Source organism: Mastomys coucha, unplaced genomic scaffold, assembly GCF_008632895.1.
Source record: "Mastomys coucha isolate ucsf_1 unplaced genomic scaffold, UCSF_Mcou_1 pScaffold14, whole genome shotgun sequence".
Taxonomy (NCBI): Eukaryota; Metazoa; Chordata; class Mammalia; order Rodentia; family Muridae; genus Mastomys; species Mastomys coucha.
In genome coordinates this window covers 100,231,197-100,257,802 of record NW_022196896.1, presented here as the reverse complement: position 1 = coordinate 100,257,802, position 26,606 = coordinate 100,231,197, and the positions used below count along the sequence as shown (strand labels likewise).

Below are 26,606 nucleotides of genomic sequence, written 5' to 3'. Positions count from 1 at the left end.
CCCTGGCTGTCCTGGAACTCACTCTGTAGACCAGGCTGGCCTCAAACTCAAAAAATCTGCCTGCCTCTGCCTCCCAAGTGCTGGGACTAAAGGCAAGTGTCACCATTGCCCGGCTAGCAGTCAGTGTTCTTAACCACTGAGCCATCTCTCCAGCCCATCATCATCATCATCATCATCATCATCATTTTGTCTTGTTTTTGAGATGAGATCTCACCATGTAGCCTTGGCTGGCCTGGAATCTGTAAAGAAGACCAGGCTGGCCTTAAACTTATGAAGATCCACCTGTATCTGCTTCCTGAATATAAGGATTAAAGGTGTGTACCACTACACCAAACAAAATCCAGTATTTTATTAACAGGATTTTTCCTCTTTTCTGTTCAAGATGGAGTGACCTCTATCAATTGGTTTTGACATCAAATGCCTGTTGTTTCTCTGCTAGGATGCACATTTTCACTTAAATTGTCCCTGATGTCCAAACCCTATAACACTGCCTAAAACATAATAATTGCTCAATAGACATTTTTCTTTTTCCTTTCCTCCCCTCCTCCCCTCTTTTTTTCCCCCTTCTTTCTTTCTCCACCCCTCTCCTACCACCACAAGGATTCTCTGTGTAATTCAGCTACTTGGACCTTGCTCTTCAGACCTTGCTGGCTCAAACTCAGAGATCTGCCTGCCTCTGCCAGGATTAAATATATTTTTCATGAATAAAACACAAGGCTCATTTGTAGGAGGTAGAACCTGTGCCCTCTCCCACCCCCATCTTCCCTCTCCTCTTGTGTAGTTCACACCTGTCTCCTCCCACACCCCCAATTGCTGCAGGGCACTTCTGGTCCTACAGGTGATGGGGCAGGGCCAGGCATGTCTCTGGTACCGGGTAAAGCCCTCTGAAGAAGAAGACCTTCTGTGAGGAAGCTGAGACACGCAGCAAAGCCTCACGGGGGTGGGAAACGCCAGGAGAGCTGCCTAGGCAGTCACAGAGCTATGGAAGGAATTTTGGAGTCTGCAGCCAGGCTGGTGGGGAGCACAACCATGCAGACCCAGCCTCCCATTCTTTACTCACTCCTGTCAGGTTCCCTGGACCCTCCCTTCCCCATCAGTCTTTTGGCTTCCTCCCATTCAGGAAATAAACTTCAGCCTGGTATCTCTCACTCTCCACCCCTTCCTGACTTGACTTTCTGTTCCAGAAGGATTATGGGATTGTTGGAGAAATGCCAGACACCAAAGTTAGTTTGAATTCCAGATAAAAAATGAATACTATTTTTAGGGTAAGTATCCCAAAAAACGTTTTCTGAGACACTGGAGGCATTCTTATGCAAAATAGAATTATTTGTTATTTTTTGAGTCTTTGTTTGTTTCTTTGTTTTGAGACAGTCTGCTACATAGCCAGGTCTTGACTTGAACTGGCTATGTAACATAGGATGACCTTGAACTCCTTGGCTTTTCTGCCTCTATTTACTGGAATTACAGATGCGGGTCACCTACCTCTCCATCAATGGCTTTTACCCAAGGGTCTTGCTTTTCCAAAGCCCGATGCCTTGGTGCAGGGCAGAGCTAAGGCCTCACTAGTTGGTTTCCTTATGTAGTGGAGGCTAGTGCACATATTAGACAGGGTCTATCTGTGTGTGTGTAGCCTTGGCTGTCCTGGAACTCTCTATGTAGATCAAACTAGCCTTGAACTCAGAGATCCACCTGTCCCTGCTTCCTGAGTATGGGGATTAAAGGTGCTGCCTGCCAAATGTTGCAGGCTGTAACACTCACCTATCCCTGTAGCAACAAGGAGACGAAGACTGAGAGACAGGACTATGGTTTCTCTGGTTCCTAAAAGGAGGTCTATAGGCAGCGCGAACGGGGAGTACACTGAAGGGTTGGGGAGGTCTACAGGCAGCGCCAACGGGGAGTACACTGAAGGGTTGGGGTTGTCAGTGGAACTAGACTAGTCCTATGTAATTTCCATCGAAATGATATCTTGCTAGACAAATACACATACATACTGCATATGTGAGTAGTGTGTGAGTGTGAGCACATTAGTCAACTTTTATTTTATTTTATTGTGTGTGGTGGTGTATGCTTGTGTTGAGGTGGGGTCCACTTACCTGATCAATATCCAGTGCCTTCCTCTTGAAGTAATAAAATAAAAAAACTAAGCTATAGAAACAAGGTTCTGGGAATATAGAAACCAAGTTTTTGAGAATACAGAAACAAAGTTCTGGGGATGTAGAAATAAAGTAAAGTAAGAGCCATATTCCAGCTCCTGTAAGCAGCAGCTTCAGACACTGAGAAGCTCTGTTTCAGAGATAGCCAAGAACATGCCGTAAAAACAAAGTTCTGGTGGTCAGAATGTTGAGACAGATTGACCAGACCATTCTGACTAAGCTAAGTAAGGCCCAAACAAAAATAACTGGTGGTTGCAATGACGTTAAGGTCTACAAAAACAAGATTAGCAGTTCTCGAAAGAACCCCCAACCCCTCCTGTGGTGAATTTCGAAAAAGACCACAAACTGTCACCTAGACCTTGCTGCCAACAATCCCCTACCACCTAGTTACTCAGCCCCTTCCCAGGGACTTTTCAAGGCCAGGTACAGAGCTGGCTAGGGAAGTTGGCTGACTAAGCCAAGAACAGCCCCCTGAGCAAGCCAACCAGTGCCTGATGAGATGCTTTGTCCTGTGTTCCACCAACCAGAGTAAGCCAGCTAGCTTTGTTGCAGAAATCTGCCCTTTATAAAAGGGCATATTTTAAAATGTATAAAAGATGTCTGCTTTCTGAGTTCAGGGTTGACCCCACCTGTGAGGGTGGGCAACCTCTCGTATGTGGATCAATAAACCTCATGTTATTGCAAAGATCTATTGTCAATCTGTGTTCTTTGGGTTGAGCCAAGTTTACTACTCTCTATTACTCTACACACACACATTTTTTTGAGACCTATTTCATTGTTTTGGCCTGTCTCTGAGAGACCAAATCTTTTGGGTTCAGACTCCATCTTAGAGAATAGACCTAAGGTTGAACTCAAGTTAACTAACAGACCAGTTAGCACCAGTTTCCAGGTTATTCCCCAACAAGTCTGCACCCCCAGGTTACAAGCCCACCCCTGACACTTCACTTCCTAACAACCACCAATCAGGAGAAAAGCAAAAGTTAAGTTTATGGTTTGACTCCCAACACCAACCAATTATGTTAAAGGCCATAATGGACCACAATCAGATATGTACCAGGCTAGATATCCTCTTCTTGCCTCTATCTCTATAAATGCTTCCCTGAAACTGGGCTGGGGGTGTGGGTGGGGTGGGGCATGTACTCCTGTGACCCAAGCTCCAGCTTGAATAAAGAGACCCTAATTCGATTGCATCTGATTCGGCTTCCTGGTGGTCTTTTTGAAGTTCTTGAACGTTTCCTGGCACAACATCTCTGTAACAAGCAAAGGAACTCTTCTAGGCCTGTAGGCCTGTGCTACTCCACCAGGCTTTTTTGTTTGTTTTGTTTTTCCAGACAGGGTTTCTCTGTGTAGCCCTGGCTGTCCTGGGACTCACTCTGTAGACCAGGCTGGCCTCCAACTCAGAAATCCGCCTGCCTCTGCCTCCCAAGTGCTGGGATTAAAGGCGTGCGCCACCACTGCCCGGCTTTAAACTCAGGTTTCTATGCTTGTGCAGGAAACACTTTATTGACTTAGCGCTTTGATGTGTTTTTAATGTTTACTCCAGGGTAGAAAAATGGCACAGTTGGTAAAGAACATGACGGTCCAAATTTAATCCCTGCCCTAGGGGGGTTCAGACAGGCCCTTGGGACTAAGCTGGCTAGGCAAGCCTAGCCTACCTGGCAAGCCCTTGCCTAATTATAGCTCCTGGCAAGGGTGGCGTGTGTCGGGAGACATAATGATTTGAGTAGGAACTCCCATAGCTGCTCCCAAGTGCTCAGTCTCCACCTGACTCAGTTTCTAGCTGTGCTTTCTTATTGTGTTCTGGGGGCTGGAGGGATGGCTCCACCGATGAGAGCACTGGTTGTCCTTCCAGAGGTCCTGAGTTCAATTCCCAGCAACCACATGGTGGCTCACTACCATGGAATCCAATGAAGACAGCAACAGTGTACTTTATAAAGCAAATAAATCTCATTGTGATCCCTGTCCATTCAAAAGGTCAAGATAAGCCTGCTGTGGTAGCACACACCTGTAATCCCAACATTCAAGCACTCGGGAGGATGGAGGACTGTGAGTCCTGTTAGCCAGAGAAGGTGCTGTGTGGGAGGCAGTCACCCACACACCTGCATGAACCTACACAAACAATTTACAGAGGGGGAGGTTGCTGCTCATGGTACTATATGACTTTAATTCCAGTACTTGGAAGGCAGAGGCAGTAGAACCTGGTCTACAGAGTGTGCCCCAGGACAACCAGAATTACATAGTGAGGCCATGTCTCAAAAGAAAACAAAAAAGGAAACAAACAAACAAAAAAAATTAAAAGGGGGAAAGATTCTGGCCGGAGAGATGACTCAGCAGTTAAGGGCACTGACTGCTTTTCTAGAGGTCCTGAGTTCAATTCCCAGCAACCATGGTGGCTCACAACCACCTGTAATGGGATCTGATGCCCTCTTCTAGCATGTATGTGTATAATCAGATAGAGTACTCATATGTATAAAAATGTAAAGGGAAGAGAGTTAACAAGCTGTAGAAAACTTCCAGGTGATAGTGACTTGCAGCTATTGGCACAGAATAAGCAAGAGATAAGTTAAACACAGGTACCGCAGGTGCGATTGTACCCAGAAGCCTTTGTGCTCAATAGGAACTGGACTTTGGAACCACACAAACCCAGGCAGCTGTCCCATAGAAAATAGAATTGCTAATGACTTTTTTTTTTTTTTGAGATAGGGTGTTACCATGTAGCCCTGGCTGACCCATTACTTGCTATGTAGACCAGGTTGGCCTCAAACTTACAAAGATCCACCTGTGTCTACCTCCCGATTGCTGGAGTTAAAGGCATACACCACCATACCTGCTTCACTAAACTAAAAACAAACAGACAAACAAACAAACAAAACAACCCAAACCCTTTCAAATCTCATTACCTTAATGTGTATGTGTTGTCATAAGACAACTTCTAGAGTCTATTCTCTCATTCTCCCCTTCAGATACAAGGGTTGAGGGGTTGATCTCAGGTATCGAGGATTGGTGACAAGCACCTTTACCCACAGAGCCACCCTGCCAACTTCCTTGAGATTGATTCTCATCTGGAGGCATGGACTGACCTCAGATCTTGTGCCTCAACCTTCTGAGGGTGGGGATTCAGGTGTGTCACCCAGCCTGGCTTCAGCTGCTACAATTTTTTTTTATAAGTGATAAGGGGTAGGACCATAGGAGCTAAGTTCCCGTCTAGCAACATCAGATGCTCGACACCCTGTGGAACTGAGACCACACTGTCTCCAAGGGCAGAGACGGGCCACGTGATGAGGTCAAACAGGGACCCACAAAGATCATTATTTTGTTTTCAGGTGGCTGGCCTTAGATTTGCCAGGTAGTTGAGAATAATCCTGATCCCTCTGCTTCTACTTCTGAATAGAAGTTCCTAGAAAGTGTCTGCAGGCTCACCTAAGTCTTTGAGCAGGCTGATTAAGAGACTAGAATCCCCGGGACTATGTACAGGGTGGAAGGTTGGCAGATCCGAGGCCTGATTACAATTTATCTTAGGTTATCTCCAGCCCCTATATAGCCATCCCTTGCCTACCTCTGGGTTTGACCTAACAATCAGTGACTAACAGATGAGACCCTTTACCAACCCAAAGGCTGAGTATTGTTAGACAGCCTCTGAGGCCTTTAGCTACAGCTGAGATGATCCATTTTGCTATAACTTCCTACTTAGTTTTTCCAACAGTCCATCTGAAAAGTGCCTCAACTTACAATTTTTTTGGTCCTACCAATATAAAAACTTTATCAAACTTAGTGTGGCTGTGCACACCTTTAATGCCAACACTCAAGAGATAGGCAGGTCTCTCTCTGTGAGTCCCTGGGTAGCCTAGTCTACACACTGAATCCCAAGCAGCCAGTCTCAGCGACATGGTGAGAGCCTTAAAACAAAAACAAAACCCAAATCAAACCACCCCGTGGTGATTTGAATTTACTTGGCCCAGGGAGCAGCACTATTTGGAGGTTTGGCCTTGTTAGAGTAGGTGTGGCTTGTTGGAGGAAGTGTGTCACTGTGGGCGTGGGCTTTAAGACCCTCCTCCTAGCTGCCTGGAAGGCTGTCTTCCAGTGACTTTCAGGTGAAGGTGTAGAACTCTCAGCTCTTCCTGGACCACGCCTGCCTGGATTCTGCCTCAGTGATAATTGCCTGAACCTCTGAACCTGTAAGCCGGCTCCAGTTAAATGTTGTCCTTATAAGAGTTGCCCTTGGTCATGGTATCTGTTCACAGCAGTAAAACCCTAAGTAAGACAAGTCCCAATCCCTCAAAACTTCACCAAAGGATTACCATGTTGGAAAACAGACTTTTGGATAACCTAAGTTGGTTTCCCCTGACCATGGCCACATATTTGGCTCCTCTTAACCTCTTTGAAGTAAGTTATTTTATTATTATTAACATTCCCAAAATATCTGGCAGTACAGGCATACACCACTCCCATTGTCTATGCAGTGCTGGAGATGGAGGCCAGGACTTGTTGCACCCTAAGCCAGCATACTACCAACTGTCGTAAGGTTATTTTTACTTCCCCGTGACACATCGTGAGCTGTTAGTGTAAATACACCATGAGGCTTGCAAAACACTGAAATTCCTTAACCTAACACATCCCTGTCATTAAGTGACACGTGACCAATTCCAAGCAGAGTTTCAGAGTCTCTTGCCTATGTTTGTATATTTGAAATTTGAAATTTGAAAAGGGTGGTTAGCTTAAAAGCACAGAATTGTTAGATATTCATCACGGATTTTTTCTTGTGACTTAAAAATGATTTTTTTTTTTTACGAAATAAAAAGTTTTAAGAGTGAATTAAACATAGCCCAGCCATGTGATACAATATTGTGCATCACTGGAACTATTCTTTTTGTTTGGTTTTTCTGGAATGGGGATGAAACCCACCTGGGTCTCTCACATGGATCTACCACTGAGCTACAACCCCTAGACCTAAAGTGCTGAAGATCAGTTAGTGACAAAAAAGAAAAAGAAAAAAAAAAAGTGAAATCTGACTATGTGAAGCCAGGGTCAGTAATTGCAACACTTGGGTTGCGGCTGGGAGACAAGTGCTGGAGACCAGCCTGAGGTACAGATCGAGATCATCCTTTTACCCAGAATGTAAAAAACAAACAAGCAAACAAATAAACAAAACCGGTAACAACTTTTAAGGCGACAGGACTCGCTCTAAAGCCCTAGCGCAGCGCAAATCGTTGAGAGTCTGGAATTGATGGAAAGAAGTTATTTTTTTCCAGTGAGTTTGGGTTTTGTCCTCCTCCGCGAACCAGCGTTGCTTCCAGTAAATGTGAACCACTCACACCTGGCCAGTGGTAGGGGTGTGGGGCGGACCCCAGCGCTCCCTGGCGGCCTCGGGGGGCCCGGCGGCTCCTCCCCACTGGCGGCGGAGAGAGACGGGGCGGGGCACGAAGCCCCAGTCCAGCCGGGCCCAGCCCAGTCCTCGCCAGCGCCCGGAGGCCCAGGCGGATCTCAAGGTCCGGAACAGCGCAGGCAAGTGAGGGGGCTGCGGCTGGGTGGAGGTGGGGACCCGAGGCCGGCGGGGAGTGGAAGTAGCCTGGGGTGGCGCTGCGCTCGGGCGCCCGAACTTTTCTGGCTCGCGCGGGCCGACTCCGGTGGTGAGCAGGAGCCGGAGTAGGGTTCTTTCGTCCTGCCTGTCCCGGTCTTCACTTTCCTTGTGTGCCGGGGCAGGGCATATGGCCGGGGTTTATGGCGCAACCGCGTTTGGTGCGTACCCGCGAGCTGACCCGCATCTTGCAGGGTGCTCCTCTCAGTGGCTGAGTGGCTTGTTTGTCTGAGGTCGTGTCCCCCACTCCGGGGCCCCAGAGTGGCCGCGCAGCAAGGCTGTCATGGTCCTCAGCAGGTGGGGAGAGGGAGGGAGGGAGTCAGCCAGCCAGAGGCTTGGGACCCACCCGGGGCTGTTCGAGCTTGTCCTGGCGTCACCAGGCTGAGTAGCGACTGGTACTGAGGATCTATCTAGGTGGGGGGTGGGGGGGAGGAGGGAGGGGATGGGTGGGGGGAGGAGGGAGCCCTAGCACAGTGAAGCCAGTGGGCTAACCCCATAGGTCGAGAGAAGAGGCCATTCCTACTCCTAACCTGGCCTGCTCCTTGACCCTGTTCCTTTGCTCTCTAGTTCAGAAACCTACTAGAAAGTATAGTCAAGCCGATGAACTTTTTTTTTTCTTTTTTTTTGAGACAGTTTCACTCAGTAGCCCAGTCAAGGCTTGAGCTTGTTACAATACTTCTGCCTCAGATTCTAAAGTGCTGGGAGTACTACAGGTGAAAGCTGTCTGGCCTGGCCCTGGTGACCTCTTTAGGTCAGAGTGAAAAATAAAAACGAAACAGAGAAATGGGAAAAGGAAAGCAGGTCGGGAAGGACCAGGAACCAAAAAAAAAAAAAAAGCAAGCAAGAAAGAAAGGCTCTCTGCCAGGCAGAGAGGTCCCGTGCCCCACCCCCCGGGGAGGCCTCCTTCCAGTCACTCACTCCACTGTGGTCTATGGGTGGTGGTACCCATGAGGCTGAGGGTCAACCTAAACATAGGATAAGTGGGGAGAGCTGTCATGGAAGGTCTGTCAGGTGTCTGGTTCTCTGGGACGCTGAAATATTTATCTCAGTGGTGAGCTTTGGTTTCAAAAGTGGTGTCTTTGGCCTGGCCACTGGTGGCAGGGCAAGCCAGGTGCTTCTTTGTGATGCTTGGTCTGCCTCAAACAGGCCACCATACGTCCTCTCCTCTTCACTTGCTTGCCTCTTCACTTGCTTGTTCTTAACTCTCCAGTCGTGGGTTCCTGGTCTCGGTTTATAGTTTCAAGGGAAGTGAGACCATTGCTTCAAGGGTCCTGATTTCCTGTCTGACTTCAGGGCTGCTCGTATAAAACTGGGCAGATCAGAGAGGTAATAAGCAGTTGGAGAAGCTCGTGGGCTAGGGTAATAGGCACTTAGACTCAGCTTCCTCGATAAGAATGGGGGATCCGGGCTGGAGAGATGGCTCAGTGGTTAAGAGCACTGACTGCTCTTCCAAAGGTCCTGAGTTCAAGTCCCAGTAACCACATGGTGGCTCACAACCATCTGTAATGACACCCTCTTCTGGAGTGTCTGAAGACAGCTATAGTGTACTTACATATAATAAATAAATAAATCTTAAAAAAAAAAAAGAATGGGGGATCCTCAGAAGCCGTCTATAGCAGAGCACCTCCAAACCCAAGACCTCTCACCATGGGTTCTTAAGACAGAGTAGAAGCAGCAGGACTGAGTGTGTGATGGTGCATGCCTTTCACACTGGAAGCTGAGGCAAGAGTGGCCTGAGTTATAGGGCAAGCGCCTGCCTCACAAAACACTAACAATGCTAGGGCATGGTGCCTCATTCTTCTCAGAAGACAAGGGCAAAAGGAGGATTGCAAGCTAGGCTGCAGACCTGGAGCCAACCTGGGCTGTAGAGTAAGGCCATATCTCAACAAGCCAGCATTGAAGCGACATACAGACTTCAGAGGGCCTTCAGTTCTCTTGGGAATGCAGAACAAGAGCTGACCTTGACAGAATCTTCCAGCCTTAACCTAAGATTTTGGGAGTCTAGGCCAAAACAGGACTTGTTTTGAAGTAGGACTAGGAAGAAGATGCAGAGGTCCACAGGCCTCTCCTCATCATGGTCAGGAAGGTAGAATGGTCAGTAAGTACACTTCCTATGACACAGGGGTGATGTTTAGGGATGCTCCTTTCCTGGTCTGTGCTGCCTAGATTTTCACCATGCCATGCTATAAATCCTACCGTGGAGGTTCCAGTAGCTATTGGACCTAAGGGTGGGAGCAGACCCTCCAGGGGATCTTGGTGCTCAGCTGATATGAGGACGAGGGCATGTCTGGTCCTCCTATCCACAGGTTCTTATGATCTTGAACTTGTGATCTTCCTGCTTGAGCCAACCTAGTGCTAGGGTTACAGGTGTACACCAGCATGCCCCTCTCATGTGTGGTCCTTTTTAAAAATTATATTTATTTATTTGTGTGCGAGGGTGAGTGCGTGCATGTGGAGGTCCAGAGGACAGCTCGAGGGAGGTGGTCCTCTCCTTTCACCACGTGGGTTCTAGGGATCCAACTTGGGTTGTCAGGCTTGGCAGCAAGTGCCTTAATCTGCTGGTCCACTGAGATTGTTTTGCTTGGTTTTTAGTGCAACTGTTTTGAGGGGACAGGCTGGTGGAAGCATAGGGTTTTAAGAGATGGGGAGACATGGGTTTCCCTTAGGGTTAGGTCCTCATGTAATAAGCAGGTTGCCGGGGTCAGCATCACACAGGCTGTGAAGTGTGGGAGCATCTTAGGAGGATTAGGAGGCGTGAGAGAGTTAATGGCCACCCTCTTGCCTAGAACAGGCCATGTACCTCTCTCTGCCTCTGTATATGTCCTACACATTACTAGAGGCACCCAGTCAGTGTGTAGATTCTCAGGTGTGTGTGGGGTAAGGTGGGGATGGGATGGCTATGTCATTCTGCTCTGAAGCTTTCTGTCCTATTAGCCTGTTTATACAGAATCAAATTGGCAGGGCTGCAGTGGATTTTGATCTTTCAGCCTAGAATATACCCATCGTACAGATGTAAAAGTGGAGCCTGAAACTGGGAAGTAAATTACCCCAATTCATGTACTGGGGTCAGTACTGACACCAGGACAAGAATTAGGTCCCTGCTCCAATGCCGGAGACTCGGACAAAGATGGGAAAAGGAATCCATAGCCACTGTGCACTCAACTGTGCTGGTCTTCATCACCCTACCCTCAGCCCTGTGCTCCCCTAACCAGCTGAGGGTGGGTGCTTCAGGTGTCTTCCCTGGCAGACAAGCACCCCAAATCACTCAGCGCGTTCAAATCCATCCCTGCTGGTTGCAAATTGCCCTCCTTGAATGCTTAAATCCTAAAGCTCATGCATCCCCCTGAAAATTTCAACTGACTGTAGTAAGGTAGGCCATGGCCTTAGCCTTGGCTGACCTCATGCTCACTGTAGCTCAGGCTGGCTTTGAACTTGAAGCAATCCTGCTTTAGCCTTCTGGGTGCTCACATTACAGGTGTGTCCCATTATTCCTTGCTCTCAAAAGTAGCATTTTTATTGGAGGTGTGGTCTTTTGTGAGCATCGTACGTAGTTGCTCACTAAGTACTGATCTTTCCACTCTCGGGTGGCTCTCTTCCTTCCCCACCCCTCTGTGATTTTCCACTATGGTCTGATTAATACTCCTGTTCTTCTGCTTGTCTCCCCTCCTAACCTGGAGACAACACAAACAGGGTGGGGCAGGCCTTTGTGTCAAAAATAGCAGCAGCCCTGATAATGGCTTCCTCTTTTTTTCTTTCTTTTAATTTTGTGACAGAGTTTCACTATGTAGCTAGCTCTGGCTGTCCAGAAACTCACTCTGTAGACTAGGCTGGAGTCCAACTCAGAGATCTGCCTGCCTCTGCCTCCCAGGTGCTACACCTGGCCTGCTCGTTCTCTCTCTCTCTCTCTCTCTCTCTCTCTCTCTCTCTCTCTCTCTCTCTCTCTCTCTCTCCTCCCTTCCTCTCTCTCCCTCCCTCCCTCTGTCCATCTGTCTGTCTTTCTGTTTTTTAAGACAGGGTTTCTCTGTGTAGCCCTAGCTGTCCCGGGACTTGCTTTGTAGACAAAGCTGGCCTCGAACTCAGAGATCTGCCTGCCTCTGGTTTCTGAATTAAAGGCGTGTGCTATGACCACCTGGCCCTGTTTTTTTCTAAGCACACCAAGGCCACCCTGACTGGTGATGTGTCTGGGCTTTCTGATATTACAACCTCATGATACAAATCTGTCCTCTGAGATAAGGGTGATGGAGAAGCTGCTGGATTGGGCCCTTCCATATTCTCCAGGACTTGGCCCTCTGTTTCTGTGGATCTAGAGAGGGGGATTCTAGAGGTGGGACCTAGGAAGTGGCCTGGGAGGAAAGTAACAGGTTGGCAGGATGAGCAAGAAATGATGAGAGAACTGGAGAGGGTTCTTTGTTCTGGCACCTGTGGCTCTTGCTGAGCTTTCGATAACTGGGCCAGGCTGGGAAGGGAAGTTCTAAATTCCTTAACACACACCCACACACCTCTCCCCCAAGACACATCTCACTATCACTTTTTTTTTTTTTTTTTTTTTTTTTTTTTTGGTTTTTTGAGACCAGGTTTCTCTGTGTAGCCCTGGTGTCCTGGAACTCACTCTGTAGACCAGGCTGGCCTTGAACTCAGAAATTTGCCTGCCTCTGCCTCCCAAGTGCTGGGATTAAAGGCATGTGCCACCACTGCCCGGCTCACTATCATTTCTTGGCTGGCTTTGAACTTGCTATGTAGAATAGAGTGACCTTGAACTCACAGAGATCCCCCTGCCTCTACTAGAATTAGAGGCAGGAAGTACAATACCTGGCCCAGAGGTTCCAAATTCTTGGCCAAGGGGGCCTGTCCTGGGCTGGAGCTTCTGGGCTTCCTGGTTCTAGCTGGCACTCAATGTTTGGATCCCCTCTACTTCCCCTCCTAATCCTGAGGCCAGGCCACCCTGAGAGCATGATGTTGATACTGGGTTCCTGGTTGCTTCCTTCACTTCTCTGTCCCAGTGGCTATATGCTGGGGTGGGATGTGTTTTCTTGGGGAGAATGGAGGGAAGAAACTAGGCATGGAGACCTGGGTGTGGGGTGGGGCTTCCTGAGATGCACACTGAGCAATTCTTTCCATTCTGGTCTGGGCATTGGTTCCTGGCATTCAGGAGGGCAAGCTGCCTGGACTGCTCTTTTCTGTCCTTCCCTCCAGACACACTCTCTTGCTTGTAACCCCAGTAGCTCAGCCTTCTGGCTGCAGATTCTAGAATCTTAACACTTCTTATGCCAGAGGAGAGCTAGAGCCAGAGTCTGATCTCAGCAGACCAGGGACAGAGTCGGCCTCCTGAGACAACCCAGGGTTCAGTGGGGAACAGCTTCCCCAAAGTCTACACTGAAAACCTTGGCCACCAACAAATCCTGCTGTGTGGGCCCAGTACATACTCCTGCTGCCACCGTGACTGAGTCAGGGAGAGGCTCTGGGTTTTCCTTGACATGGATGGATTACCTGAGAAAGGTACAAGCTGAGACATGGAACTTCTGGGATGGGGCAAAGTCTGAACACTAATCACAAACTGGTGTTTGCTACAGAGAAGCTGGATGCCTTCTCAACCTAGGAAAATGCTCACAGTTCTTTGTAACCCCTGGAGCCTATGAAGCCCTCACAGCCCTGGGTGAACCCAGATGACCAGAGTCTGCCTCATCTGGACTGTCTCCAGGTCTCTTTTCTGTCCTTGTCCTTCTTCCTACTCCTTTCCTTCTCTAGGTGTCCCCATGCCTCAGCTAGGAGAGTGGCTGACCACTCCCCCTAGGGCAGTGCTCGCCCAGAGCTCAGCCCTGGTGGAAGCCTTGGTGGAAGGGTCCTCATGGAGGCCAGGCAGGAGCCTTGGCCTGCTTAGAAGCCATGTTGGGGGTTCTGGGTTCCAGAAGTTCTTGCTGGTCTGACAGGTACTGTCCATGCTGTGGCTCAGTGGTGGGCGTGGCAGAGGCTGGCAACTTTTTGGCTGGTAGAAATCAAGGGTTTTACTCTCTTGCACCAGGGTCAGACAGCCAGGATTGTACTGTAGCCTAGGATCAGCTTGTCTTAAGTGGGTGGATGTCTAGAGTCTGACATTTTGAATCTCCTTGGGCTGGTGGATGGGACTGGAGTGCACTGTGGAGGGGCGGAATCATCGGGCATCCACTTCTGTGTAAGCCTGCTATTATCACTGGAGGATTTGAGACCAAAGCCATGGGAGATGGCTGAGAAATTGGGATAGATAGACTATCCAAATAAGGGACCCAAAAGGGACACCAGAGTTAGCCTTGGGAGGAAGCCTTGACTTCGTTATACCCTGGTGAGGTGTCGCTGGCCAACTTTCTTCACTCCCCTATACCTAGGTGTCTCTGTGATGGCACTGCTCGCTTGCTAGCATACACCACAGAGTTAGGAGTCAGTGAAGTCACGGCTGAAAACAGCCAGAGTGTATCCCTGCTTAGGCTGGGCACTGTTCTAAGAGCTCAGGCCTTTCTTCCTTCCTTCCTTCCTTTCTTTCCTTTTCTTTTTAAATTAACTTATTTTTATTTTATGTGCATTGGTGTTCTGCCTGCCTGCATATCTGTGTGAGGGTGCCAGATCCCCTGGAACTAGAGTTACAGACATTTGTGAGCTGCCATGTGGATGCTGTGACTTGAACCCAGGTCCCCAGGAAGAGCAGCCAGTGCTCTTAACTCTCCAGCCCCCTCAGGGTGTATATTCTCTCTTAATTTTTATGGTCCCTTGGGAGGCACTGTTAACTGGTGTTGAACCCATCTTCTGGGTGAGCATACTGATGCATAGCATCGTCTCTGGTTCAAAAGGGCAGGTGGTGGACTCAGAGAACTATGCTGGGATCAGGCAGGTCCACTGGCAAATTCCCACCAGAATGACCGGGCGGGGTCAGAGAGGACAGGAGGGAGGCCCATGAGTCAGCAGCCGAGCTACCCTACACCCTGGAGCCGCCTCCCAGGCCGTGAGTCACTGCAGCCCCTCACTTGGGAAGAGGGGGGGCCCAGGATGCTGAACAAAAGACAGGCCCTGCATGGTCAGTTTTCCAGGGTCATAGTCAGCTCTTAGAGCTGTCATTGAGCCCTGTCAACCACCTCCATTTCACACATACCTTGTGAAAGTGAAGGGCCAGGTCATTGTGACATCATGGCTTGGTGGCACTGTTGCAACTCTTAACAACAGGGCCTTTCCTGGCAGTGCCTTTTAGGACTGTTTAGCCATCAACCTGCACTACCATCCCAATGGAGGATTTCATATAGACCTAGATTACTGAGATAGCACCTAATGGAATGTCAGGCACCTCTCTACCAAAGGTAACCTGCTTTGTCCCCTTCCCATTCAGCAGGATGCCATGCCTTCTGTGGACTCAGAGGAGACTTGGGGATGGAGGGAGGAGGGCTCAGGGGAGCAAGGCTTTTGCCCCAAAGGTTGGGGCAGGAAAAACCTGCTTCTCTTATCTTGCTTGTGATCACGATGTCCTTTCATAGACTCAAGATTCTCTTAACCAGTTCTGATCTTAGACTCACTCTCCACTCTGGGTGTCCCATTTCTCCAGCTGCTCTGTCCTGCTCAGTGCCTCACTCCCATGCTTCCCTGCCCAGCTCACTTCTCATACCCTTACTTTCTAGAAGGGCTTTCTTCTCTCTGGCTTGACACATTCTTGCTCTGGGGAGATGGAGAACAGCTTTCTTCAGTGTGACCTGCTCAGAGACCTGGCCTGTTATTCAATCCTGACTAATTTCTCTTGTGAATAACTCCTGTTGTCCTGCAAGGAGCCATGCATGTCCTCTATCTGATCTCTGAGCTGCACTCGGTGCCCTGAAAGAGAAGCTGGGACTCTCCTTCCAGCAGCGGCTCTGAAGTTGCGACTGACCTGGATCTTCGATTCTTTCCTGTAGGGCAGGGGGTAACTCTATGTCACAAGGGTGTACATGAAAGAAATAAGGACACCATTTCCTTAGCTTGTCTCCGTCCTCATTTCACAATGGGTCCACGGGCTGTATTAACCTTGGCAGAGGAGGCCTAGAGAATACAGCAAAGCACCAAGGATTCATACCGCCACCCCAAGGCTCTCCACTCAGGGTATGCTTCTAACCCCTGGTTCTAGGACTGTGGGAGCCACTTTACTACACTGGGACTTGATGCTCACTTGGGCATCAATGTAGCACCTGGAGCTTCCAGCAAGCTGCAGGGCTCCTGTCAGAGGCCTTCAATCCTGTGCCCTCACTTCTCGGCTTGCTTTCCTTGACCCTCCCTGCCACTGCCTCAGGGGAAGATTCCAAAGACCCCCTTTTCAGGTTGCTCCAGAGCACTGTTTACTCCCTGGCAAGAGCAGCGAAGGGAGCAGCAGGCAACACAGGCTGCCACATGCCTCGGTGATGGGCCAGGCACAGGAGAGTCCTGTTGGGCTGCCTGCCTCGCCCCTCCCTCTGGGGCTTGGCCGGTCTGGCACAGTGGCGGGATTGTTTTCTTCCTCCTCTTTCCTGCTCAGCCTCTCGCTTGGCTCCACCCTGTATCTGGCCCTCAAGCTTACTGCTCCAGCCAGCTGCTATGGGGGCTGGGTTGACCCCTCCAAAGGGTCCCAGCTGGCCAGCCCTGTGACTCACCAGGAAGCTCTTCTAGGGGCCGTCCAGCTTCTTCCCTGGTTCTGCTGTCAAGACACCATTGCAAGGTTTCCTTAAAGGAGAACAGGGAGTTCCCAAGCTGCCATTCTCTTCTGTTGTTCTGATGCTCAGCTGTGAGCTGACTGACTAATCCCCACTCCTACTCTCCTGTGGCCAGGGAAGGGGAGGCCCCAGATAAAGGCTGCTGTGAGAGATTATAAAAGCCAAGGGCTAGCCCAGTGGGGTGGTGGCCTGTGGGCGGTGAGTGGCATGTATAAGCTACAGACATAGCCTAGAAAGAAGCAAGGGTGGAGTGAGCGGTCAGGAACTCATGACCAACTGCTTGTTTCCTATTGCAGGTCCCAGAAGCTGGGGTTTCCCCTCAGCCCTTGAGTGGCCATGTCCCATCCCACTGCCCCACCTCCCTATGAGGACCACAACCCCCTGTACCCTGGCCCTCCACGACCCGGGGGCTACGGACAGCCGTCTGTCCTGCCAGGTGGTTATCCCGCCTACCCCACCTACCCTCAACCTGGTTATGGTCATCCTGCTGGCTACCCACAGCCAGTTCCTCCTGTCCATCCAATGCCCATGAACTACGGTGAGTCATGGAGGGTGGCTGGAGGTTGGTGGGATGAGGTAGAGCTTGGGACTGAGGAAGGCTTACATTCCCTTCCTCCTATCATCCCCTCTGATACCTTTTCCTCTTCCTGTCCCACCTTCCCCTTAACCTCCTGTTCTTCCCTCCAGCCACTTGCTGGCCTATGTATTCAGTAAGGAGACTGGGGCCTTAAGATGTATACCAGAACTTACACCCAGAGACAGTAGCTGGGTGAAGTAATGGCTTCTAAGTGGTTGCCTAAGGAACCATTTCTGTTTCTCAGCAAGACTGTTGCCCCTGTGTGTGGGCACCATGTCTTCCTTAGGAACCCTAAGCACTTTTTTTTTAATGTCCTAGGGCTGACACATCCACATCTCCATCCTTTATGTACAGTCTGATTTTTGCCAACAGCCAAAATGTTTTGGTTGGCCCGTGAAGGTGAGGTTAGACTCTAGCAAGCCTCTTCCCCTGGGGGGTGGATTTTCCATTTCTTTTTGGTACGAGAGACTGAACTCAAGGTCATTAAGCATATGCTCTGCCTATGAGCTGGACCCCAGCTCCTCCTGGGTAGATTTTGGAATTAGTTCCCCAAGAGGCATCCATGGAATATTAGTGGCTTGCAGTAGTCTCAGTGTCCCAGAGCCAGTGAATATATGGCCAGCTCTTATCTGGACGTGTATTCTGATGCAGATCTTAAGGTATCAAAGGTGACTGTTGTGCACTGTGAAGCCTGCCCACTTCATGTGTAGTCTTCCCTCTTTCTCTCTGGCCCTCTACTCCCAAAGGCTACTTCTCTGCCCACCAGTTCCACCCCTTAGATACCAGCTGCTTCCTAGATGGTGATGCCATTACCCTATCTCCAAATGTGCGGGCTGGGCACAGAGCCTGCAGCAGCTGCCTGCTGACAGCACAGCTCTTTCTCACCTAAGCCAAGCGGGGGTCACTATGAGGGTGCCCAGAGAACCTGAGCTTGATAAGAGTCTGTGAGTTACCAGTGTGTCTTTTGGACAGAGGCACCTGAACCTTGGTTTGAGACAGGGAGGTCAGGGGTGCGTTGAGATGGAGGCTATGTATCCTAGGTCCCCAGTTGGTTTGATGTGATCTGCCTCTGATCCTAGGCCATGATTATAGTGAAGAGGAGAGAGCAGGAAGCGACAGCTTTGGAGAATGGGATAACCGGAAAGTCCGACATACCTTCATTCAAAAGGTAAGAAATGGGCTGGGGCTTAGGGGAGGTCTAGGTTCAGGCACACATTCCCACGTTAAGTGTCTTAGCTGCCTATCTCTGCACCTTCCTCAGAGGGGATCCCCCTCTCTATCATTCCCATTGCCCTAACTTTGTTTTGGGATGATAGAGTCTATCTGGGATTGTATTTTGCACTTCCTCTTCCTGCTCTGTTCTGTTAGACAGACACAACTGGGAACTGAAGTAAACATGCTGTTTCTAAATCACCACACATCCCTTCTTTCAACCCTTGTCACAGAAAACTGCTATTAGTACAGGAGCAGTCAGAGCAAGTGAGCAGTTAACCCCAAACTGACTATAAGCTGGATGCTGGGTAGGTGGAAAGGGGCCAAGAGACAACTGAAGTAGCGGAGGGGTCCCTTCCAGGCCAGACTGCAGTCAGGGAAGACTCTCTGAGGACTCGAAAAGTGGAGCCTTCGAAATTACAGTCATTAGTGAGTGTGTACGTGCACACATGCGAGTGTAGTATCCAAGAAATCCAGAAGAAAGCATCAGATCCCCTGAGCTAGAGTTGAATACAAGTAATTATGAGCTGTCTGATGGTGTTTCTGGGATCTGAACTCAGGTCCATGAGCAATGTATGTTCTTAACCACTGAGCCTTTCAAATTAAAAGGAGGCTCCTTGTACCACTAACAGGATGGGGTGAGGTAGGCAGGCAGAGGCCTTGGCACTGACTGTCTTTCCGGGAGAGGCTGGTACGAGATGGAGCTCTATCCCTGGCTGTTTGTTCTAGGTGTACTGCATCATTTCCGTCCAGCTGCTCATCACTGTGGCCATCATTGCTATCTTCACCTTTGTGTGAGTCTCTCCTCTCCTGAGCCTGGGTTACCGGCTAGGCTGCCCATGGAGGGGTGGCTCTCAGTTGGAGGTGGATAACCACAGGATGACTCTTTTCTTGGCATCCTCTGTTTTACAGGGAACCAGTCAGCGAATATGTGAGGAACAATGTGGCTGTGTACTACGTGTCCTAGTGAGTGCAGGGTGTTGCTGCTGGGATGGGAGGGGGGAAGGAGGCAGCTGACTAGCTTTGTTTGGGGTAGAACTATGCCCTGGGAGAGAGGGCTTCCCAGAAACTTCTGTCCCAGGCAGGGACAGAAGAGCAGCCTGAGGAGGAATAACATCACAGAGTGCTGGGACAGGACAGGACCAGTCAGACACATGGTGATGAAATGTAGATTTCATGATGCTGCCCAGGCTTTCTCTGATCACCATGCACTGCATTCAGGTCATACTGGGCTAGGAGTAGGCTGGGAGGTGTCTTGGTCTATAGCTATGTCCCATCTCTTCCCCCAGCGCTGTCTTCCTTGCCACCTACCTGATCCTTGCCTGCTGCCAGGGACCTAGGTGAGTGTTGGAGACCCTGACAAGAGGAGGGCAGAAAGTGGGACAGGGACAGAGCATTGTAAGAGGAAAGGGGTTTGTACAGTGGAGAGAGCCTACAAGGAGTACTGATGAGGGACAAGAGACCAGCTATGTTACAGAGTGGTGTGTGATGCCCACCTGGCTATATCTATCTTACAAGACATGTAAGAGTCATATATACAAGATATGTACCATTTCAAGCACTTAATGAACAGAAAAAAGAAAAAGGGAGAAAGTAGCAAGATGGCTCAACAAGTAAAGGTACTTTCCACGACGTCTAATGATCTGAGTTTGAGGCCCAAGACCCACATGTTGAGAAGAAAATGATTCCCACAAGCTGTCCTCTGACCCCCACATATGTGCTGTGGTGCATGTATACACACACACACACACACACACACACACACACACACGTAATAAAAAATTAAAAACACAAAAGGGAAAGTTACTACATCCCTATCAGGAAGAACTCGAGGTTCAGAGAGGCTGAGGGACTTTGTCACAGTCACACAGGGGACATGTGAGCTGTAAACAAGTCCTGGCCATGCTGGCTCCCCAGGGAAGGACTGTCTCAGGTCATCTTTGTGTAAATACCTGAGTGCCCTTCCTAAAGAAAAGGCGTATTTCTCAGGAGCTAAGGACTTCCTTCTGCTGATGGGCCCAAGGCCGGTGACCAGAGTCTCTCTCTCCCTCTTTCTCCCTCCCTGTCTGTCTCCAGGCGCCGATTCCCATGGAACATCATCCTGCTCACCGTCTTTGTACGTCTAGAAGGGAAATGGGAGACCTACCCGGGAAGGGGTTGGGGACACCCTTGTCCTTGGCTGGCTCTGCTCTTGCTTGCCTCTGTGGCTGTTCTTCTCAATACAGTTACACTTACCTCCAGCTCTGGCAGGGCCATGGCAACCACAGTGTTGGGGCTGGAACTTAGAGCCTGCTATGTGTTGAGCCATACTCAGTAGCCCATGCTGTTCTTAACGGTTTGCCTCATTCTCTCCTTCCCTTAGACTCTGGCTTTAGGCTTTATGACAGGCACTATTTCCAGGTATGTTCAGGGACAATCCTCCATGCTCTTGGGGAGGGAATGTGGAGGGCTGGGTGGACTATGGGCACGAGCCTGAACATAGGGAGTCTCTACTTATGGTTTATGCCTCTGGCCCATCTCAAACTGCTTCCTTTTCCCCAGTATGTATGAAACCAAAGCTGTCATCATAGCAATGATCATCACTGCTGTGGTAGCCATTGCTGTCACCATCTTCTGCTTTCAGACTAAGGTGAGGATGGGGAAGGCCCTTCCCTGGCCACCCTGCCCTCTTACACACACGCGCGCGTGCGTACACACACACACACACACACACACACACACACACACCACTATTTGGACTCAGCACTTGGGCAGGCATGGGAGGACCCAGACCTTTTCAGACCAGGGATTTCCCTAGCCTAATCTGCTCCCATGGCTATACTTGCCAAGATGCTTCCTTAGCATGTCCTTAGCATGTCACTGTCACTGCCATGCCCCCAAGAGCAGCACTGGGACTCCCCAACTGGGGCTCAGGGTCAGTCCTCTGGGATGCTAAGGATGCCAATTATCTGACGTGCCTCTTTCTCCCTTTCTGCTAGGTGGACTTCACCTCGTGTACAGGCCTCTTCTGTGTGCTGGGAATAGTGCTGATGGTGACCGGTATTGTCACAAGCATAGTGCTGCTCTTTCGATATGTGAGTGTCTTGCCACCAGGGCAGGCAGCACCCAGGCAGCGGACTTCCTGTGGAGCAGGGGTGGGCTCTGGCTCATACACCTCTCCATTGGCCAGTGCAGGCACCAACACAGTACCTTTTGGGTTAGGATAGAACAGATTTCAGGCAGGTGGTAAACCACAGCCCCTTAAGTCCTGGATAGCACCACTCAGTTCCTACAGGAAGTGGTAGATTAGCCAAGACCAGGTTCTGTGAGACAAATCTGAAGGACCAAATCAGGCCTGGATGGAAGGGACCCTGGGACTGCTGGCCCCGATGCCTTCTCTGCTTCCTGTCAGCTAAGGTGAAGGTGGGGAACACAGAGCTGCAGGGGAAGGATCAGAACGAGAGGTGCTGCCCCCCTTACTATGGCTGGTCCTGGCCTGTGTACAGGCGCTTGGCAATAGTGTTGAGCAGGGTGGCAGGTTGACAAGGGGCTTCTCTAAACTGTCCCTAAGGTGGGCCGTAGGAGCCGGTGAGCTGCATCTGTGTGCTACTCGGAGCTCACTGTCACAGGCTCTTCAAACAGCATGCACTGGCACTAGCCTCGTGAACTCTACTCAGTTGCCTCGTGTCCAGGACCTACAGTAAACACTCCTGTACTTTACTACTCTCCGTTTGGCTGACAGGTTAACGTGGACGTTGTGGGACAGCCTTTGCTGTCTCTGGCAGATGAATCACAGTCTCAGTTTCTCCCAGAATCTAGAGAGGCAGGATGGGGGATCCTGGAGAGACAGCTTCCCTACCTCCCTGCTCTGTAGCTGGAGTCCCATTCCAGGGTCAGCTGGGTTTCAGGGACCTGCTTTGGTCATGCTTTGCTTGCTTCCTAATGACATACTGTGCTATTTCACAGATTTACTGGCTCCACATGGTCTATGCAGCTCTGGGGGCCATCTGTTTCACCCTGGTAAGTTTGTTCCCTCTTCTGGGAAGGGAGCTAAGATGGTGGAGTTTGGACAGCTTGGGAAGTGGGGAGGAGCCATGGACAATTGCTCTCTTTCTTATGTAGGTGTTTTACAAGTTTCTGACACCCAGAGCAGGGTGCATTCTGTTCATATTGCTGGCTGGGTAACAGCTGTGTGTCAGCCTTTGGTAGCCAAGTGGACTGCTCAATGCAGAAACCATGTATCACACTGCTCCTTAGTGACTCCATAGATGAGCTATATGGCTGGCCCAGGGCTCTCAGGACATTGTGCTGACAGGAGATGAACCCTGGACGCAGAGTTTCTAGGCACTCATGTCTGTTTCCCCCCCGCAGTTCCTGGCTTATGACACGCAGGTGGTCCTGGGGAACCGGAAGCATACCATCAGCCCAGAGGACTACATCACTGGCGCCCTACAGATCTACACAGATATAGTCTACATCTTTACCTTTGTGCTCCAGCTTGTAGGAAATAGAGACTGAGAGAAAGAGAGAGAGAGAGAGAGAGAGATCCCTTTCATTGGCTTGGGACTCACCCCTTCCTACTGGGCAGGGCCCTAGGTCCCATCTCCCCTCAAGTAATCTGCTCAGTTTCCTCTCTGTCCTGGGGATGGGAGGGCCTCTGGCTGTGTCTTGTGAGAGCCATGATGCTAGAGTTACTGGCACCTCTTGCCTTTGGTGGGCTTGGCAAGAACTAGTCTGAAGGTTTATCTCCTTCCCTTTACCCATGATGAGTATGCACCAAGCTTTTCATATGTGTTGTGTGTGTGTGCGTGTGTGGGGAGGGGGAGTAGGGAGCCTGTGAACACAGGAGCTCTGAGGCTCCCCTCCCACCTAGGCCACAAGGTTCTAGGCTAGGAGCTGGAGCTCTTCCTCTCCTGGATCCAATAAAGCCAGATGCTTTGACTCCAGCTCCAGTGCTCATAGGCCACTTAAGCTGTCTGAAGTCTTTAGGCTTGGCATCTCTTAGCTTGAGAAGCTAGAAGAGATCTGTGCCCTGGGGTTTCTCTGTTCCAACCCCCACCTTCCAGTAACATGTATCAATATTATTTATCTGGGCTAGGGGCAAAGACAGTGAGCAAAGTTCATTCAGTGTGGGGGGCTAACACAGAATAGCATCCACCCTGGCTGGCACCCATCTTGGCTACCATCCAGACCCAAAGTGCTTGGGGCCTCCTGAGGCTTTTAAAATCTGACCTGGAGGGACCTCCTACTTTGCTCTGACACACAGAGGTGGAGGTCAGCAAGTGAGGTGGATTGTGGGAGCCTGGGTGTGGCTGGGAAGCAGTCTGGGTGAGAGATGAGTGGGGACAGGAAAAGTGCCTTGGGTACCCTCTCTGGTTTGAGAAACACTGAAGTCTACTCTGGTACACAAGTTCAATCTGTTCTGTATTCCCACTGGGAGATTTTAGACTAAAACCCCTAGCAATCCAAGTGCCTTCTATGTAATCCAAGTGCCTCCAGCTGGTAGCAGGTTGGGGACAGAAGCCAGTTTATCAGGTGGGGTAGAAACCTTACTAGCCCAAGGACATAGTTAGAGCTATTCTGTCCAGTACTTGACTCTGAATATACCACAAAGGGACACAACTAGAAACGTAATAAAGTTTTATGTTTGGCAGTAAGACCCTTGAGTAGCTGTGGCTTCTTAACTGTAAGGCGAGAGCCTGGTCTATGGAACCAAGCAGATTTTCCTGGAACAGTTCTTGGTGATGGGTGAGACAGGCTGCTGAAATGGTAAAAGCTGCCTGGGGAAAGGAGCTCAAGTCTGCAGCACTGGACGCTTCTCAGCCATCCTGCAGGACCACGTGTATGCCATGAACCCTCTGTAAAAACCTCCCTAGCTTTAACTCACAGCCGTGAGGCTGTGTCTTTATAGGAAAGGGGCTAGACCATGGGTTTAGAATCTCTTGGGAACTAGTTTCTCTTACAAAGGATGAAAACAAGGCTCAGAGAGGCTGACATAGTGAGATGTACTGTTTTGTTTTGTTTTGTTTTTTTAAATTTTCTTCCACATTTGATTCTTGGTTTTGAGGCAAAGTCTCTTTATTATTTTTCTCTGGCTGTCTTAGAACCCTGGCCTTAAACTCAGCAATCCACCTGCCTCTGCTTCCTGAGTGCTGAGATTAAAGATGTCCATGCCTCCTAACCAGTGGCTCTTAAGACTTGGGTCTCCAGAGCCTGTTCCTAGGCTTGCTGTGGTTATATCACCCATCTGGGAACACGGGTCAGTGAGGGAACGAGAATGAGCAGCTAGTCCCGCTCTGACCCTCCCCTCCCGGGAGCTTACAAATTCAACCTTGCTTTCCTTTCCATGCCAGTACTTAATAACTTTATTTGCATTTGGCTCCTTCCACCAGGTGGAAGAGTTGGGTGCTGGCAGCAGCTTGGGCATCATGCGCCCTCTGGTGGGCCTCGGGAGCAATGAACACAATTGGCCAACACAGGACGTCAGTCAATAGTCTAGCACAAGGCTGCAGTGGTCCTCACTCAGGTCTGTACCCCAGACCCAACTTCAGGGAACTGGGCTTGTTGGGGCGAAGCCCTGAACCTCTGGCTCTCATACTCGCCCGTGTTGGACACCCGCATGTTCTGACGAGCCTTCATCTGCTTCAAGCGATCCTTGTCCACTTCCTGCTTGGTGAGGACGAAGAAGAGGATACCACAGGGGAAGCCGATGGCCCTAAGGATGGGGAGATGTGTACTGGGTTTGGGCAGGGACTGGGACTGAGCCAGAGGAGCTAAAAGAATCAGTCCAGCTTTGCCACTTGTACAGATGCTGTGGTGAGACATCTTATGTCTACCTGTCCTTTGTGCTGAGTGCTGGAGGGACCCCACAAACCAGGGGCCCTGCTTTAGACAACCGTAATAGTTCTCTATTACATCTTGGTCAACTCCAAACTCCTAAGCAGAGTGCTGAAAGCCCAGTGTGGTCCTACCTACCTCTTCATTTCTCCTCTCATGGCTGATATATGTGAGCCTCTTCGCTTGTGCTGAATGCTTCTGTGTGATAGCCTAAGCAGCCCAGGCTTGCTCTAAGTTAGCAAAGGACCTCTCTGCATATACTGTCTCCTTGCCAGACCCCTCCATTTTTCCTTTATGGTGCTGCAAATTGAACTTAGGGCTTCAAGAATGTTAAGCATGTACGCAACCACTAAGGTACATCGACCAACTCTCAATCTTAGCAACTACGACTAAAAGAGGGCCTTGGTAAGGGTCAAAGAACAGGAAGCTGCGAGAGCTGGTGAGCATCGCAGCTGGGAGCCTCAGCTCCCTCCTTGGCGAGATGGAAGTGCAATGTTTACCTCAGAAACCTTATATGGCAAAGTACCTCAGACATTTGCTGGAAAAAAATTGTTAATTTCCTTTCCTTTTACTTTAGTGATTGATAATCAGTAATATGTATTCAAGCCAGAATCAGAACCACAGAACTCACAGAAACATTTCTAGCTTCTACACAACTCAATCTGACAATTACTGGGACTGGAAGGTTACCCTTGCTCCCAAAGGGACGGATGAATCCAGTGACTCAAAATTCAAATCAGATCAGCTCAATCTGCTCCACAGAAAAGCCACCGTCCCCCAATTTTACATATTTTTCCACCCTCACCTCATCCCACTCTAATGAGATTCCATCCCTTGACTCCAGCAATTTCCTTCCCTTGGACTCAGCTCTCCACCCGCATCCTGAAGAAGTTTCTAGGTCCCGACACCTTTCAGTGCACTGCCCACTGGTAGGCAAAGGGGCAGTTAAAACTCACCAGGCTAGTCCCACAGCTTTCATGGGGTTCTTGCCCCTCTTTCTGGGAATGTATTCTAGCTCAGGGGAGAGGGGCTCGGGCTCCTCCTTGCATTCTGGTGAGCTGTGGCTCTGCAGTGCTCTGGTCCTGTTCTGGGAAGCCTTGTTAGCTGTGGCTCCAGAGAGGATCCCTGTGAATGAAAAGTACGGCAGGTCAGTATGGGAGATGAGGAAGGGGAAGAGTGGCTGAGATTTGAGGAAGGGGAGTGACTGCAGTTGGAGTAACAAGTGCAGTGAAGAATCTAAAGAGAAATGGGAAAATCGCCATCGGGTGACACCTTTGGAAGCTACTTCCACGTCACTGCGGGCTCCTCACCCTGGTGCCAAGGCAGTGAGTGAGCTTCGCTGCTGTTCTATTCACAAGTCAGGCTGGGAAGGACTGCAGAGGAACTAACCGGAGACATACGTATGAAGGAAATCCGGGGAACTGTTTTAAAACTGCAGGACATTAGCTATCCTTAAGGATAACTAACGCCATCCCGTCGAAGAGGAAGCTGAAGCTCGGAGAGACGAGCTGCTTCGCACAAGGTCAAACCGCTAATTACTCAGTGCTAGAACTCAAGCCTCCAGAAGCCTCGAGCTCTTTCCTCTGCACTGCGGTGAGTGT

The 26,606-nt window shown here is 49.8% G+C and overlaps 2 protein-coding genes across 7 annotated transcripts in view; one reads left to right on the top strand and one right to left on the bottom strand.

The window, feature by feature from the left end:
• The window catches only part of Pnkd (PNKD metallo-beta-lactamase domain containing), a 70,174-nt gene that overhangs the window by 42,643 nt on the left and 925 nt on the right, over positions 1–26,606 (bottom strand). The window contains exons 2-3 of one of the 2 annotated variants that reach the window (XM_031367931.1): positions 25,962–26,130; positions 24,505–24,883 (exon numbers count right to left, since the gene is read on the bottom strand). In XM_031367931.1, the coding sequence (XP_031223791.1) occupies positions 24,691–24,883; positions 25,962–26,130 (362 nt within the window). In that variant the 3' untranslated portion in view covers positions 24,505–24,690. Of the gene's footprint in view, positions 1–24,504; positions 24,884–25,961; positions 26,131–26,606 lie in introns of those variants that run through there. The other variant, XM_031367928.1, reaches the window with a different exon arrangement.
• Tmbim1 (transmembrane BAX inhibitor motif containing 1) lies at positions 7,442–23,827 on the top strand. Of its 5 annotated transcripts, XM_031367934.1 has the most exons (13): positions 14,768–15,047; positions 15,633–15,816; positions 16,697–16,938; positions 18,057–18,145; positions 18,919–18,983; positions 19,102–19,155; positions 19,479–19,529; positions 20,266–20,305; positions 20,552–20,589; positions 20,731–20,818; positions 21,168–21,263; positions 22,135–22,188; positions 22,540–22,686. In XM_031367934.1, exons 3-13 carry the CDS (start codon positions 16,737–16,739, stop codon positions 22,684–22,686), a joined length of 924 nt encoding a protein of 307 aa, XP_031223794.1. In that variant the 5' UTR covers positions 14,768–15,047; positions 15,633–15,816; positions 16,697–16,736. The 5 variants fall into 5 exon arrangements, with proteins under 5 accessions (XP_031223793.1, XP_031223794.1, XP_031223792.1 ...); XM_031367933.1 differs by lacking the exons at positions 14,768–15,047; positions 15,633–15,816 and adding an exon at positions 7,442–7,655 and having other exon boundaries at positions 22,540–23,827; XM_031367932.1 differs by lacking the exon at positions 15,633–15,816 and having other exon boundaries at positions 14,874–15,047; positions 22,540–23,827.

Bases quoted from the DNA above. Each gene is read 5' to 3' on its own strand.
- Tmbim1 (XM_031367933.1), top strand. From the start codon at position 16,737: ATGTCCCATCCCACTGCCCCACCTCCCTATGAGGACCACAACCCCCTG. The intron at 18,984-19,101 runs GTGAGTCTCTCC...TCTGTTTTACAG, and splicing joins ATTGCTATCTTCACCTTTGT to GGAACCAGTCAGCGAATATG. The intron at 20,590-20,730 runs GTATGTTCAGGG...CCTTTTCCCCAG, and splicing joins ATGACAGGCACTATTTCCAG to TATGTATGAAACCAAAGCTG.